We start from the raw sequence: 16,478 nt of genomic DNA, 5'->3' as shown, positions 1-16,478 counted from the left end.
CAGTTTATGCAAAACACACATGATCCCCAAGACAACAGCCAGCAGATATTAGCCTGTAAATTGACAAAGCAGCGAGATGACAACCACTAATTGGGTCAGAGTAATGTATTGACACCATGGTGAGGCTAAATATTTGACCGCCTGGATTCCTATGTCACTGTTGGTTATTTCTAGAGCATTTTTGAAGCGAGAGTGACATTGCAAAAAATTGCAATAGCATAAAGTATACAACACAATAGCAATGGGAAAATATGCTTAATAGAATATGAATTCTTAATGTATATTAGATTACACAGTTGTATAAATGATTTATTTATCATGGACCTGGGCAATAGATGAATAAATCCATGTTGATATCGTTAGATTGTCTATTGGTGGTTTCACAGAATATTTATACAATGGATGATAAGTAATCATCAGGATATAATGACTAAGTGGGTAAAGGCAAATATTAGCAACCGTCTGAAAGAAAATGACACCCCAATTATGTAATCCAGCAGGACATAATACTGTATATCTACTCTCATATCCTGCTATCGGTGTAATATTAATTTTTAGCCTATTATTTTTTCTTTGTGTTTTGTGAACTGTTGCTACCTTGTTGTTGTTAAATTAGCAAAAAGTTTGGTGCAAAAGAAAGCTGTTCTTTAAGTCAATTTAATTTCAGTGTCCCTGTGTTTCTGGGGAGACGTTGAGTAACTTCAAGGTGCAACCAGCCACTGACAGGACCTCCTCCCTACAAAGCAATGTAACAGGTAAACAATAAGGAGATTGTAATGAGACTATTGAGTAACTATTGTTACAGTTGGGTGAACAGAATGGCTGCAGTGGAAGTTCAGTGGAGTAAATACAGATATAAAAGTTCCACAATCTCTCAGTGAAAAACCTCTGGTACACATTCTTTCCTGTGGGGTTTCTGCTCTCAGATGGTGCTGTCAGATAACAGGGGATCATCAAACTACCTAACACAAGGTGACATTCTTGAGTTGACTCAAGACCAGGAAAAAGTCTTTATCCCAAATATAAACCTGCCAAATAGCTAAAACATTACCCAAAAGACAGAAGCTGTGGTTAAAATCACCTGAGCAGCCTGGGAAAACTCACAAACGATACAACGGAAGCTTGATAACAAGCACGGTGTGCCTTAGGCCTGCAACAGTCTCATAACAAAAAGCTCTGCGTGTTGAGACATTGCTTCCACCAATATATCCCCACTGTACTACAATGGAGATGGAAGGGTGGAGAAGCATGCCCTGATGGGGTTTAAACCAGAGCTTCAAGAGAGCACAAACACAAATCTGTACATGCATGGGCATGCACAACTTGACTAAATGAGAGCCTAATGCGGATATACTGTAGAACAGGATACACCAGTGAGTGGTGTAACACACAGCACTGTTCCCCCAGTCCCTGGGAACGTGCAGCCATCTGAAATAAAAGGGGAGATGGCTTTGGTCAGGAGCTAAGGAAACCCTCTCAACACTTATATAAGAAACTCTCTCTCTCTCTCTCTCTCTCTCTCTCTCTCTCTCTCTCTCTCTCTCTCTCTCTCTCTCTCTCTCTCTCTCTCTAGCATAGAGAACACACACCACATAAGTGCATGAGTCGCATGCCTATGAATATATTAACAACAACAATGAAACACACCACCTAGACAGAAACCTATTTTTTTGTAAGACCCAGAGATGTTCTGACACAACCACCTGCTCACATTAAGAGGTGATTCCATTTGTGAGAGCCCCATGCATTATGCAGAACTACATTAGCTGGTGGCTACAGTAAGTCACAGCGGATACCTGCCTGCACGTTGGTGGGGGGGCCGTGTCGAGCGAACACTGATAAAGGAGGCAGGTGGCTCAAAAAGCGGACCGTACATCACACATGTGGCTATTTTTGTAGGAGATCTATTCCCGGAGCAACTTTAAAAAATAAAAGCCCTGGGCACAACAAAATGCCGCACAATCGCCGTGTGGTTAAGCGAGATATCGTTGGCCGCTGCCGTCAATGCATGACTCAGAAATCCCTGACAGATGAATTCAGAAAACACTGGGAGTGCACGTGAAGTGTGCGTCAGAGTGAAGAGGGTGTATCATAGGCTCTGGACAGAGGGAGGCAGATATTGAGTGTGTATGTGTGCGTGGTCGAATTAACAGCTGAGCACTGGCGTATGAAAGAAAAAGTGCGAGTACAGAAATTGTTGTACTTTTTCCAACACTGCACTACTGCCTGCCCCTACTAGCCACTGCCTGCTGACTCATGCGTTCATAATAAATAGATAGCATTGCATAATATGATTATGACCAGGCAGACATGGGTTAGACCAATTATATTAATACCATGAGCATACGATCATCATTGCTCTTGAAACTCTTAATTTGCGTGAAGCACCTTAATAGGACGGGTCCCCTCTCTGACAAGCATTAGTAACACACAGGGAACAGTCCTCTCACCTGCATGTGGACTAACAAAGACTGCCATTGCTATGTGTTTGTTGTGAAAAGAGGAGAGAGGAGGTCGGAGGAGAGGAGGCTACAAGAGAGGAGACGAGAGGGCAGTGACTAGGGGGGAGAAACCCATGTAAATGAAAGGGAGAAGAGAGGCGTCAGCATTAGCAGCTAATCCACTGCAGTGAGAACGCTTTCTCTCTGCCTGCGGCCTCCGGTAGCCATCCTGACAGGATGGCTGTAATGCACACACACACACACACACACACACACACACACACACACACTGCACTCTATCTGTATCACAAACAACCGATCCGATCCTGCCCTGAGATCCATACATGTAAACGATGCTTGACTTACCAGAAGCGAGAGAGTGGCACACAGATTTGATGTTGAAGCATCATCCATTCGTGTCACATGTCATATTGTTATTGTAAAATATTGATGCAGCATATACAGTATACATGCTACCTCCATGCTCAAGACGCAGTCATGAAGCCCAGTACTTGAGGGAAATGAACTCCCCCTCGCCATTCCCCACACACACACACACACACACACACACACACACACACAAGACATTTCCAGTGTTGTGAGTCCACGTTCCCTTCCCCAGGGGAGGGCCATGACACAAAAGTGCACACACAAAAGGGAGCATCTCTCTTCCCCGCTCTGTTTCTCTCCCACCCCTTTTTCTCTCTCTCACCCACACACTTTCTCTATTTAGCCCACACTTAAAAGGGCTGCCTAAAGATAGAAGCAAGGAGATGAACAACAGCCACAGAGTGTCATGGCAACAACGTGCAGTGGCTCCCCAACACCATTTAGACCAGAGAAAAGAAAGAAAAATAAGTTGTAATCAAAGTCGAAATGCGGCGGTATTGCCTCATTAAAGAAAAATAACACAATTTCAACACATGAACCTGCCAAGGCTTATAGCCCTGGGCTCAGTATTCAGCAGTTGAGTAGACAGCACCCTCCATGAAAATGGACTTCTGATTGTGCTACAAATGCTGCGGGTATTTCGCACTGACTTGACGTAAGATTATACACTCCTTATTTGATCATACGATCAAGGGGAAAAACACTGCTGGGCAACATCATGCTTGGCGCATTTTACTCAATGAAAGAAAGCAAATCACAGAATGAAACCTTGCATGTGGGACTGAGAGCAGAGATTCGATGTAGTGCGATCAAACAACGATGTGAATAGTGATACGCGGTTCTGTAGGTGCAGAGGCTGGACGCAGTCCCAGAAACGTTCACCAGCCCGTCAGGATGTTTCAGAGAAACTCCTCTGCGTCTCCATCCAGCCGAATCAACCCCATCCCCCAAACCCTCCCTCAAGGCCACTTGCACATCAAAGCAGCAATTCTTAAATGCCTGGGATTGCCTTCCGGAGCACTATTACTCCGACCTACTGTTTTACACGGCTGACATGGACACTTTACACTTTCTATGTGAAAGCGAATTAAATCACATTGCTCTCTCCACGTTGTCTGCATGAGCCCTCGTCAAGATTTAAAAACATCTGATATGTTGGCTGGCCTATTCAAGATGAGTAATGGCCCAAGAGTACTGGATGACGTTAATCCATGTGGCCACCCATCTTCACGGATCAGTGTCCCTAATCATGTGATGAAACATTGACCAGTGCTCTGTCATCTCCATATTACCATTATCGGTGAGAGGTGCTTTCTCCCACTTCTGCTCAATGATACATCCGATCGTCTCATTTCCGTCTGCTAATAAACGTGACAAGTGGACAAACCCAGTGTACAGTGTATTTTTATAAATTACTCTGAAGGCCTTAAAAGCCTGACAAAAAGCAGACTAAAAGGTAGATTAATCTGTATCGGGGGCAATGGCATGACATGCATTTTGCGTCCTTTTCTCTCCTTTTAATATAACCAATTCATGACATACATAATCTAATTCTATAAAGCTTATACAGTTCCATTAGATTATAAGTAGATTCAAATAATATATTATTTTATGTTTTGAGCCCTCATACCCAGAAAATGTCAGGTAGCACAACCTTTAAAAAGATTGAAAATGAAAAATTGTACAATAACCCCAAAACCTTTTGGCAATTAGCATTTTTTTTATCAGGGTGGTACAACATTGAATGTGGAACTTATTTTGAAGTAAAGTACAGAGCAGCTAACAGGATACTGCATATCGCTCCAATAGATAGGGCGGTACACTTTTTGTTTCAAGCTTTACAACCATATTAAAACGTTGTTTTATTTCAACATAACCTTCCAAATATGGAGAGATGGAGAGAATATTGTCAGTTTGGATCTACAGCAACCCAAGGAAGCAATAAAACAAAAGAGAGAAGGACAAGTTGCGTAATAAAATAAACACAATAAAAAGTTAAGCCGCCAAAAGAGTCTGACCAATTACAATAACGCAGCAAAAAAATCTGGATTGCAATCAGGATTGCAAGGAAAACAGCAACCCAGAGAAAAGGCTGAGTTGCTGACTTCTTCAGTTGCTTAGTGCCAGGTAGATGGGTTACAGGGACAAAAAAACTAAGGCAAACCACCGAGGTGTGTGTGGTGGTTAAACCATTCACTGGTCTCTATTTCTGAAATGCAAAACTCCCACAGGCCGTCTCACCCACACTGAATGGGATATTGTCCTTTCTCTGTTACACAGCCAAATGTGTCACACAGGACACATGTGCTTGTTTTATTATGAAAATGTCAATGATTGTATTGAGGGCAAAACGCTGCTCCAGCATGGTAGAAATTACAACAACCGGGTTGAAGTGACAGTGATGACTTGGTATAAATGGATGAAAAACTGTGTTAGAGGGGCAGAAGTCCTACATGAATTGTTTCCAAGAAGTAAAAAGGAATTTGAAGATAGCTCACAAAGGAGATTTTGAAGGGCTTTCATTTTGAAATGCTACCTCAGAATAGCCCTATTCTTTCTGAGTGGAGCCTTGAGGTGGTCTGTTATAAACCTCAAGTGAAATTCTTAAATATTCGAACTATGGACTATGTCCTTTTAGATCTAATTTTAAAATAAAGAAATGGCTCTGAATTGTTGAACGTTTTTAATCAGAAGCTCAATGGCCAGAACAAATATGACTGGAATGGGTTGCACTAAGGGAGAGAGTTAAGAGCTTTAAAGAGAAAGCCTAAGAGACTGTTGAATACGACATCTTTGTTGTATACAACTGCAAAATAAATACCTGGTCAAGAAAACGTAATTATCTTAAATTGTTATATAAATAACCTGTGTGAGGAACTCCAGACACTCCGAGCGAGATAAATAATAAAAAATAGATATATATATATATATTATAATTTATAGAATAGAATAGTAATAATAATAGAGGAAACAATTTTAAAAACCCTCTGAAAAGTTAAGTAACCACTTTGATTTGTTTAAACACACGTTCCAGACTAAAACATTTACATTGCATTTAAGATTTAGGATTTATTTCATGTAATTTCATTTGTAGACACCTTATTCGTCACTGACCCATTCACGTGTGTGTGTTCATTAGGGGGTGTGCGTGTGTGTGTGTGGGACTCACAACGTTGACCTGCAGTGGTTCCGAACCGGGTCTCAGCAGCCTCCTCCTCCTGCAGCTACCAGAGCCTGCGGGCCGCAGGCGCACTGAGGACGACTGACCCGCGTCTGAGGTTGGAGGAGGGGGGGGCGAGGCAAAGAGATGACCAATTTACACAAACTCGTATCAATCCACAGCCTGCATATTGATGGAAGGTTTTGTTTTTTTAAAGGCGCGAGGGTACCTGACTGAGGTAGGAGCAGCGCCACAGCAGTGAGAGTGCTCGGGGACAGCGGCAGGGAGCGACACCGTAGGAGAGAAGCCCTCAGTGGGGGCTCCAACGGTGACACACCAAGGGGCCGAGACAAGGCCTAGAGGGTACTGAGTGGTTAGGGCAATGCCTATATTCCAGATGTAACTTCCACACACACAGTTGCACACACAAAAGTTGACACATCCCCCTGCCCTTCAGGTTACTTTTTTTTCTTCCTTACTGCCTTGTCCCCCCACCTTTTTTTGCAGCGAATTAAAGTATTTCACATCCACGAAGTCTATTCTGGTGCAGTGGTCAGTGTGCATGCCCTGCAGCAAACCATGAAAGACTATACATCATGCCAACCGGGGCAGTCTGACAGGATAAAAGAAAATGACTCTGAGTTAGGGCAATGAGAGGTAGAGCTTATGGGAGCGATGAGGCAGAAAATTGACGTCAAAAAGAGAGACTAAGGCAGAGAGAAAGAGAAAGAGTGTGTGTTTGTGTGTGAGAGAGAAAAAGAGGGAAAGAAAAAGCGAGGGAGAGGGGGAGATGAGCTGAGGAAAAAGCAGCATCCAGAAACACTGGCCTCTAAAAATGGGGCAGAGCATGCATGCACGGTTGCAACTGACAGCGAGTGGTGTATAAATACTGACTTAGTACTAGGCCGGCCCTTCAAAGTAGTTTGTGTTTAATTTGGGCTTGTGGTATATTGATCAATTAATACCCTCAAACTTTCTTTTTTTTACTTTAGGGTATGATGCATTTATGTTAACCGCACATAAATGCATTAACACAGTATAATTGTGTATTTATATCTCTATATGTATATTTTGTGTTATCTTACACCGTGGTGCAGCTCTGTGGACTGCATCCCCCTAGTAGCACTGGTTTCTATGACAGAGAAGGGCCTGGCGCGAGCGGCCATCCGTCTCTGCCCTGGGGAGTGTTGCATGGTGGGAGCCGGCCTGCGTGTCCGCCGGCACAGAGAGCCGACCTCGCTGTAGTGGCTGTAGAGATCTCGGTCTGGGTTGGGCCTCCACGGGTCCAGTGCGACTGAAGCCGGGCGAGGGCGCAGGGGCCTCTGAGGCACAGAGGTCTTCTCTGTGCTCGGGTCGGGCCCGGCTGGGCCCGGCTGTCTCACGCCGCAGCCTGTCTGGCTGGCAATCTGCTCGCACAGCTGTGATTGGCACAGATACTCAGCAATTTGGCCCAGGAAAAGGTGCAACACTGCATTTCTTGTGTCGGGAATTGGGAGGAACGTCTCGATAGATTCAGTAAAATATACCTCATTTCATATCAAAACATTCTACTATGCTAATTGCTATGCATTAGTGCCTAGTGCCAGGAAATCCCCAGAACGGCATTCAAACGTGAGAGAAGAAAAACATGAGGGTTTTTCTGGTGCCGTCACTTCTGCTAAACCATTGTAGGCCTGCACATTAACACCCTTCGCAAAACCCAGAATCCCGCCGGCCCCTGCATAATAAACCCACATGAAAGTGTGCTGAGTATTGAGATGTCACATCTCATTTTGTCATCAGGAGTTAGGGCTAACGTGTCCTGACTTGTTGGTGTGACTAGAAGGGGGATGACTAATGCCTCCACTGGAGTGAGGAGGGAGGATGACGCCATGAGGCCCTCACGTCACCGACCTCAGGGGACGCTGTAGTCACAGCAGTGGGAAACAGGGTCTTTCTTGCAGGCCACACAAGGCTGGCTAAGCAGGGAGGCCACAAACTAATCTGGTGTTGTGCACCATTGTGATTACTGACTGTTTCCTCTTCTCTCCAACAGATGGTGCAAAAGGTCAACTGCAGTGGCTGCCCAATTCATGTCCTCACAGGCTGGTGTTTCTCCCTGGCAGTTAATGGACCACACCTAGGAACTTCTATCAGGGGGAAATGAGCAACAGCTCTTGTGCTATTTGCAGTCTAGTTTGTTGTTGGTGGTTTTGAAAAGCAAATGAATGACAATGTTTGAAACAGTTACATGTATTACATGTTGCAAGCCTTTTACAATGTTAATGATGTGAATAAAGCCTGCAATGGAATGTGTTATGGCATGAATGTGAGACACAGTACACGTGAAAATGCTTTTCAGCAATGCTCACTTCTGACTTTGTTAACAAATACATGTATTGATTAGCATTGTTCACTTTGTATTTAAATTTACATACCTTGAATATTTCCTCTGTGGAATCTGATGTGGGTACGCTATTAGTTGTGCTCTCTTTATCACCTTGTTGTGATTGGACATTGACTTCCTGTATCTGGTGGGTGAACGGTGGAGCATCCCTGGAATCCTGCTCATTTCCTGTCCGCCCCTCTACCTTTTCCTCGTGACAGAGACAGCTTAATGGATCACTTTCAACCCCTGCTTCTTTTTGAGCCTCGGTGGTTGGACCCGATTGGGGGATATGATTCTCTACTATGGCTGTGGACCTGTGGTTTGCCTCTCCGTCTACATGTTTGTCTGTGCCCTCAGAACTCTGAAGGACACCGACAGCTTGAGCTCTTGGGCATGGCCTAAAGGCTTTCAGGACCACATTTGGGGATCGCCGTCCAGTCACAGGTGCTGGAGCATTGCTGTCGAGGCTTCCTGAGTGTGAGGATTTAGCGTTCTCTGGTGTTGATGGCACAGCCTGGGATTTTGGGAGCCCTTCACTGTGGAGTATCAGGGACACACTGTGGATGCTGCCCACTGATGACTGTGGGACCCGCGGGGAGCCCATCGGTGTCCTTTCTCCCTCAGGAGGAGAGAAAGAGTGCGACGTTGTCCGCCATTTTCGGGCTGTCTCTGCTACACTGTTGAAGAACTTGAACAGACCACCAAAGTGCCCCTTGGTGTCAGAGTGTTTCGGGGGCGGTGGCTGAAAGTCTCTGACACTCTCAAAGTCAACAGAACCATAATCTGAGTCCATGGTCTTGTCAAAAGATGGAAGCTCATAGTCAAAGCTCCTCTCAGAGTAGACCGGGTTGGCCTTCCCCAAAATGGAAATCCGCCTCAGGTAACTCCACACGTCTTTGTGCCTCCTTCCTCTACCGTGGTTGGTGTTCGGACTACCTTTAACGCTGGGCTCATCGCAACCCGCGGCCATTTTGTTACAGTTGTTTGAATTTCCCTGGCTTCTTTTAGTGTAGCAAATTCTTTCTGACTGTTTACAACCATTCTGAGTCACAGCCTCTCCCGCCTCAGCAGGCTGGTGCCCGTCGATGGAAGCAGCGAGGTCGATGTCTTCGAACGAGCACTCAAAGTCGGCTGTGTGGCCAGCATAGGAGTGCCTCTTGCCACGGTGTCTGAGTGTGCTCCTGCTGGACTGCTGAGGAGTGCCGAGGTCCCGGCAGAAAGATTCCTCGTCCACCAAGGAGCTGCTGAACTTGGCAGTGGACAGTTTCTCCGTCTTCCCTCTAAACACAGAGGGGGATTTAAGCTTCTTGAAGGAGCGAACTTTGTCAGCAAACGAGAGTTTAGGGATGGAGGCCTCCCCGGGCAGGATCATGGAGTGAGGTCTGCGCTCCAGCTCGGAGCCAGCTCGCTTTCGGTTCAAGATCCTCCAGATGCCCCCAGTGGCACGAGGCCTTCGGTTGACCTCCTGTCTCTCCTTGACAGGGGTCGGAGGAGAGGCAGCTTGTGTCTCTCCCTGCCCCTCTGCAGGCACTGGCCCATTCTGCTGAATATAAACACTGCTGGTCTCATTCTCCACATCCAGAGAAACATTAAACACTCGGTTGACAAACCCATTAGGGTTGCTGCTCGCAGGGGCAGGGTTGTCTGTCTGCTCCATCCTCTCTCATTATACAGCGTCAGCTATCAGCTCCAATGGACATGGTCATGTCTCGGGCCGCGGTCAAACAACTGGAGGAACAAAACATTTTCTTATATTAATTCAGGAGTTTGACATCAAATTTATGTATTTCGTCCTCTGTCAAACAAAGTATGGCATGAATGCAAATGAGTTGCCATTAAGTCTCACCTCCCACGCAGGAGGTCAAACGAGAACAAGAATAATAGATATTTGTAGTGCCACTTAAACACAAATGCAGAATGAGAGCTTCGGAGGTCGATTGTCGGACGAGCGCAATCCCCTCTGCCCCCCGATGTACTCCACAATATCCAAAGCATGCATTGTAGACACAGTCCCGCAATCCAAAATTTAAACCAGGAGGCTGTGTTGTCATGGAAATCCTCACGGAAGAGATGCCTGATTATTTACCCCGCTCCAGCTGTGACATCATCATCAAAGCTCAGATAAGCTCCTTCTGAGGAGGATGATGCTCGGCAAGTGTCACACTACTACATGTTAATTACCCCGTTTCATAATCCCTTTAATGTGTGTGTGTGTGTGATTGGGGCCTCCAGCACACGCCTTTGTTGTAAAATGAGATCATCACCAATGATGTGTTTCATTTAAGCGGGCCTTTTCGCAAGAAAGTCCCAAAGTGTTTAGTGAATAGGCCTTTGTACGGGCAGTGTTTAAGGAAAGCAGTCACTCGTTCGGGGAATGTAAAAAGCACAGCTCACGAGCAAAGTCTAGCAGCATACTTTAAGTTCTCTATTCTGAGATGTGCCGTGTCTACACTTGACCATACGTATCGGGTTATTCGGATAACTGTACGGTGATACGTTGCCATTATTAAATGGCATGAGCTACCTAACGTTAGTTGGCTTATTTCGTCCTGTCAGAACACGTATGGTGACGAACTTAACGTTAGCTACTCGGTTTGCATTTCACACTGACAGCCCGTAGCTAACGTTGACAGGTTCACTTTTTACCTTTGCTCTTATGGCGTCTTGAAGTGGTCTCTTTTTGAATACGGCGTCAGTGACATTGGTTTGAACGAGCAACAGGTTGCCTAATTCTTTTTTGCGGACTACACATTTGTCAAATAGTTTCGTAAATTCTGTTCACCGTTCACGTTAGTTGACTGTTGGCCGAACGGAGAGTCCGCGCGAGTCTACGTTAAACTTATTAATAACTACAGAAAATTGTTTCGTCAGATAATACCCGCAGAAAAAGAAAAGAAAAGCTCACCACGTGACGTTGTACATTTAAATCAGCTGTTAAAGCCGATAACTAACGTTAACGTTACTTCCTCCCGGTTAAACGGGCATCGTCGTCGCCGTCCGTGAATAAAACACTCCGCACCGGCTCACCGCGTCCGCTTCACGGGCTCAGCTTTCACCCAGGCGGAGTTATGTCGCCTCCTTCTCGGCCGAGAGGAGTTTGTCTCTAGCGGGAAAACTTCGTCAGCTATCACCAAAGTGAGAGAAACTCCCCGAGCTAGCGACGGACCGGTGAACTCTTGCACTGCAAGCGCCTGCAGACGCCGACAGTGTGATTTGTGATAAAGCACTCACTCAGACAGAGGAACACACACTCCCGCACACGCACGCACACACACACACACGTACACACCCATCACGCACACACTTACACACCCAAAATCCACACAACTACACGCTGACATGCTAATTATGATAGTGAGTTTGGAGCCAATTAGTTGTTTGGTACATTAGTCATATCTTACATTTCAGTATATTAGGATTTGTACTGTGCTTTAATCCCATTTTTATCCTTCAGTTCTATCCTGAACTATTCTCCAAAACCTTTACAGCATGTGTGTATATTTATGCTTTTTTTTAAATTAACAGATCATTAAGGATGGATCATCTTTAAAGGATGATCAGTGAAAACAAGTGGTTGACTGAACTCTGCACCAGCTGATCCTCCTTTGGGATTTGGGTTGAATGTGAAAACCCTTCTATTGAAAAAGGCACAATGGGGAGAGGGAGCTCAGGAGAGGGGGGGGGACCGAAGGAATTCGCAAAAAACTAAACAGCTCCAGAGCTCCATAACCGGGAAAGAGGAGATGGTGGAAGAAGGGGCCTAAATTTAAACATTTCCTCTTTGTCCTGTTTTGAGCCCATTGTCATCGCATGGCGTTCTCCCTTCTGCACAGGAAGGAGTGGATCTGACATCAACGCGCTCAGGCTGACAATGCCAGGAAGTCTGTCTGACTGTATGTAAATATCTCTGTGTCCGTGCTTCCCTTGCTTGCCCACGGAGACGCTTTCCTCTCCCTGGAGCGGCTTTTTGCGCACTTGAGCTAGTAGTAATAGTAGTAGTAGCAACATGTTGATTTACATGCTTACACTTCCCCAGTAACTCATCCACAGCTGTGAATTACAGAAACCTCATCTCCAGATGACCTCTCCACTTAAGTAACTCCCTTGGTACAAGGTTTCATATGTATGTATGTTTTGCTATTTCTCCTTATTGTCATTTTCCCTCATAGTTTTGTGTTACCGTGGCGTTGCTCTCGTTCACATCCATTCCCTCCCTCCCCCTTATTCACTCACTTCCTCAGAACCCCAAGCCGTCTTCCTGTTGTCCCTTAACCCGTCACAAAAGACATCCTGGCTCAAACGGGCCAAGCGTTTCAGCTCAAATCTGGCTTATGTCGACATAAAACCGACTAACTCCTCATCTTCGGGAAAATAAATCCACCCAAACGGCATTATGTTTGAGTGAGGAAAGCATGAGAGCGGAAAGCAAAAGAGAGTGATGAATGGAGGGAGACAGATCGGAGATTTATAGACTCCCCACCAGATGGGCCCTTTTCTGAAATGATAAGTTTTGTTGACGTTTGGCGAGCTGTTCACATACAGCGAGGTTTACTTTGACGCCTATTTACCGCGAGTGTTGAACGCTACCAGCAGGTCTCTTTGAAATGATGTCATTGGCCTCTCATTTTCGGAACAATCGACCTCTTCCTCCTCTTCCTACGACACGGCCCCCAACTGGTGGCTTTCGGTGGAGATTAGTGGAGACAAACACTCGCTGAATTTAGGCCCAGCTGTAATTATTTCACCAGTCTTTGTCAAAGCAGTTGAGGGAAAACAGCCTGGCGTAGAAAAGCCGGGCCAGACAGGGGCGGGTGGGGGGGCTGGGGGGGGGGGGGGGGGGTGTCAGAGGTGTTGTGATATCAAATGAAAGGCTTACTAAAAGCCTGGGAACTGGATTCAGGAGGTGTAACTCTTGTGACAACAGTTATGGGTTTGGTCCCATTTTGTTTGCAGTGCAGGTGTTTGGGGACGGTCGGGCAAAAATGCTGCCAACACAGCAAAATCCTTAATTCATTAGTTAATTTTCCGGTGTTGGGCAAAAGTGTTGAAGTGCAGCGTTGAAATCACAAAAAGATTCAACTCTAGTCAATTGTACGAAAGAGCTGGAGTCATTATCCAGTGTTAAGATCAAATTAATTTGCGACACTTAGAGTTAAATGAACTCTTTGATAGGATTGAAATGTAACTGTACTTTGTCACAGTTCTTGGTATCAGGCTTAACTCCATGTAATATGGCGCATGGATTGGTGAGGGTGCACCAAGAACAACGTTTGGGTTGTTGGTTTGAACCCTGGCCTACCCATGTTCCATGTCAAAGTGTCCCTGAGCAATACACCTAACACTGACTTGCTCCCTGGGCTAAAATGTAAACTAAATATATGTGTAAAATGCAACATGAGTTGCTTTTGATAAGGGTTAGGGTTAAGCATCAGCTAAATAACGTATTCAACAGATTTATAACAATATAAACACCAGCTTAGAGTTAAAATTGAATCTCACAGAGTCAAATTAACTCTCTGAAATGTGTTGTGTAGCTGCAATGTCACTGGATAATCTTAAATGAGTAGATGCTGACGACACTACGTATATACAGTAGGACAACCCAGGCTTTGGTGTGATAACGTGAACCAGCACACTGCCACACACACACACACACACACGCACACACACACACACACACACACACACACACCATTTCTCCCCACCTCTGGTGTGATTATGCTCAGGTATAGTAGCCTCCAGTGGAAGAAGAGGGTTAGAATTACACTGACATTCCTGACATTCCCTCTGCTCTGACCTGCATACTTCCCTGGCCTAGCTGCACATGGCACTATCCCCAAAACACACTCTCTCACACACACACACACACACACACACACACACACACACACACACACAGTTGAACCCCTCCTTAACAGACACTTTGATCTTGACTGCAATCCGTTGTGGATGATCAATCAGTTTGGGCGCTCGCACACATGTAACATCTCACACGGCACACACATGGCCAGCAGGAATGCTGACGTGTGTGAAGGGACAACAGTTGTCGGTGATGGGAAGCGACTCGTACCTAAAGCCGCCATCGGAGAGGGAGAGAGGAAAGAGAGGGACGGGACATGGCTTTCAGCTTGGGACTTTTCTGCCATTATCAGGATGAATCTGATAACAGGAAGGCGGGTTCCATTAAACAAGACGAGCGGAAGACAACCGCCGTTCTACTTCCTGTTTGAGAGCGAGGGAGGAAACTGCAGATTTTTTAGGAATTCAAATCAGAATCAACACTCTGGATTTACAACATGAAGAGCATTCATGTGCTGGAGTCTGACGTGGTCTCTTTGTAGCTTTCTCAAGAACAAATGCTGCAGTCAAAAGTGTGATCAGGCAGATGTTTATCATCCCAGTTGTGTCTCTGTGTGCTTGGCTGTGTTTGTGGGTCAACATGCAGCGAGAGAAAAGCAGCCCGGCATAAAAAAAAAAAAACTTTTTCCGTTCATCTCCCACTTCGCAATGCTTCTGATTGGGGAAAGAAACCCATGGGACGGGGTGCCTGAGGGAGGGAGGGATCGTATGCAGCAGAGAAGTATTTAACAGGGAAGAAGAGCGAGAAACATTGCGGATCGTCATGTGTGATCTCATCACAATGTGTCAGCAACAGAGTAAACGGTGTGAAATCAAAGAAAAGAGAGTAAATAATGAACAGTGTGATTGATAGCAAAGTAGCATTCCTCTCGCTGACTCGCCGTTAGGAGGGTTCTATTATAGTGTCTTTTTTTTATCTCCTTGATGAACATTGACCTCTGAACCCCTGCCTGTCCCTGGTCAGTGTTCTCTGCCCCCGTTAGGCGGTGGAAAAAGCGACCTGGGTAGCCCTGTTTTTAACGCAGGCAATAACACATTATTAGGCCTATCAATTTTAGCTGGATGTAATCCCTCCCTCCCTCCTTCTCTGTCCCTCTGTCCTCTGCTACAGCTCCTTTACTGTGTCCTAGTTAGAGGCGGAGAGAAATGCCCCGGCGAGCTTTCCATTCCCTTCCTGCACATCCTGTCTTATCACACAGAGAGAGGAGCAAAAGAGGGAGTAACGTGGACATTTTGGAAACTTCAGCGTTAATTCCAGCATTATCAAATATTTTCACTAACATATCCTAACATCATAGATAGCTTTTTTTTCAGGCATTCTCAATTGTTATTTACAAGTTTAATTCCTGTCTAAATGTATTTTTTCTGCATTTCCAAGTTTTTTTTGTGTCGGCCTTTGTTTTTCCTTCTGGCTAAGTGTGTTATGCATTGTTTGTTTCATGACATGAATACATCTCAATAACCCACCACCCCTTAAAACACACACACACACACACACACACACACACACTGAGATCCTCACTGGGTGATGTAACTGGTTGTTAAATATCCAGAAGCAGAGAAACACTTGAGTAAAGAGAGACATCTAGAGGAACCAGCCAAAACTGTTCGCTTATTTTACTTACAAGCGGTGTGTTAAAACAGTCAGCTTCTTTCACACGTCAAATTAGACACGTGTCTTTAAATACAAGATACACACATTTTTGTGAAGTAGGCTGAAACATGCAGCCACTCCACTTGTATACTTTTAGTTGTGCATTAGAGCTCCTGTGCATCCAATCTGCAGCGCAGGGCCTCTGCCACAGGATGGCACTCCGGCTCTTTCCCTGGACGTCACACGTACGCCTTAAGTCAGTGGAACTGTGGAATATGAGACAATCCTTTAATATTAGAAATTAGATCTAGCGTGCATTGGAGAATATTGTCTATTTCAGGAGTAATACCACACAGGCAAATACAGGTTTCAAGGGAATTTGACTGATACTGAGAAACCGCAGGAGTTGATCTAAAATGATAAAATAAAATTGACTGGATTTGCTATGAGGATTTGAATTAACTACCAGAGTTCTGGAAGTGTAGCCGCTCTCTCATTGAATTAGCGGTTGCTGTTAGATCAGCTCAATGAGAAACTGCTATCAAACGTAATAAAGAGCCGTGATTGGGCTCTGCACTGGTCCAAATTGAGGCAGTATTAATGACAGAGGTAGTCTTCGGGCTGCTATCTCTGTAATGAAGGTGTAGTTACATGTGCAGTAACTCC

General features: G+C 45.2%; 1 protein-coding gene across 7 annotated transcripts in view; it reads right to left on the bottom strand.

Moving 5' to 3' along the window:
• The window catches only part of LOC119210149 (rho guanine nucleotide exchange factor 9), a 41,716-nt gene extending 30,167 nt beyond the window's left edge, over positions 1 to 11,549 (bottom strand). For 2 of the 7 annotated variants that reach the window (XM_037459857.2, XM_037459854.2), the window contains exons 1-5: positions 11,265 to 11,548; positions 8,409 to 10,087; positions 7,077 to 7,409; positions 6,221 to 6,347; positions 6,001 to 6,104 (exon numbers count right to left, since the gene is read on the bottom strand). In XM_037459857.2, the coding sequence (XP_037315754.2) occupies positions 6,001 to 6,104; positions 6,221 to 6,347; positions 7,077 to 7,409; positions 8,409 to 10,016 (2,172 nt within the window). In that variant the 5' untranslated portion in view covers positions 10,017 to 10,087; positions 11,265 to 11,548. Of the gene's footprint in view, positions 1 to 6,000; positions 6,105 to 6,220; positions 6,348 to 7,076; positions 7,410 to 8,408; positions 10,088 to 11,264 lie in introns of those variants that run through there. The other 5 variants (XM_037459853.2, XM_037459856.2, XM_062560757.1 and 2 more) reach the window with 4 other exon arrangements.
• Positions 11,550 to 16,478: the final 4,929 nt, after the last annotated feature.

This window comes from Pungitius pungitius, chromosome 2 (genome assembly GCF_949316345.1).
Source record: "Pungitius pungitius chromosome 2, fPunPun2.1, whole genome shotgun sequence".
NCBI lineage: Eukaryota > Metazoa > Chordata > Actinopteri > Perciformes > Gasterosteidae > Pungitius > Pungitius pungitius.
This window is presented reverse-complemented; position numbering and strand designations above follow the sequence as displayed.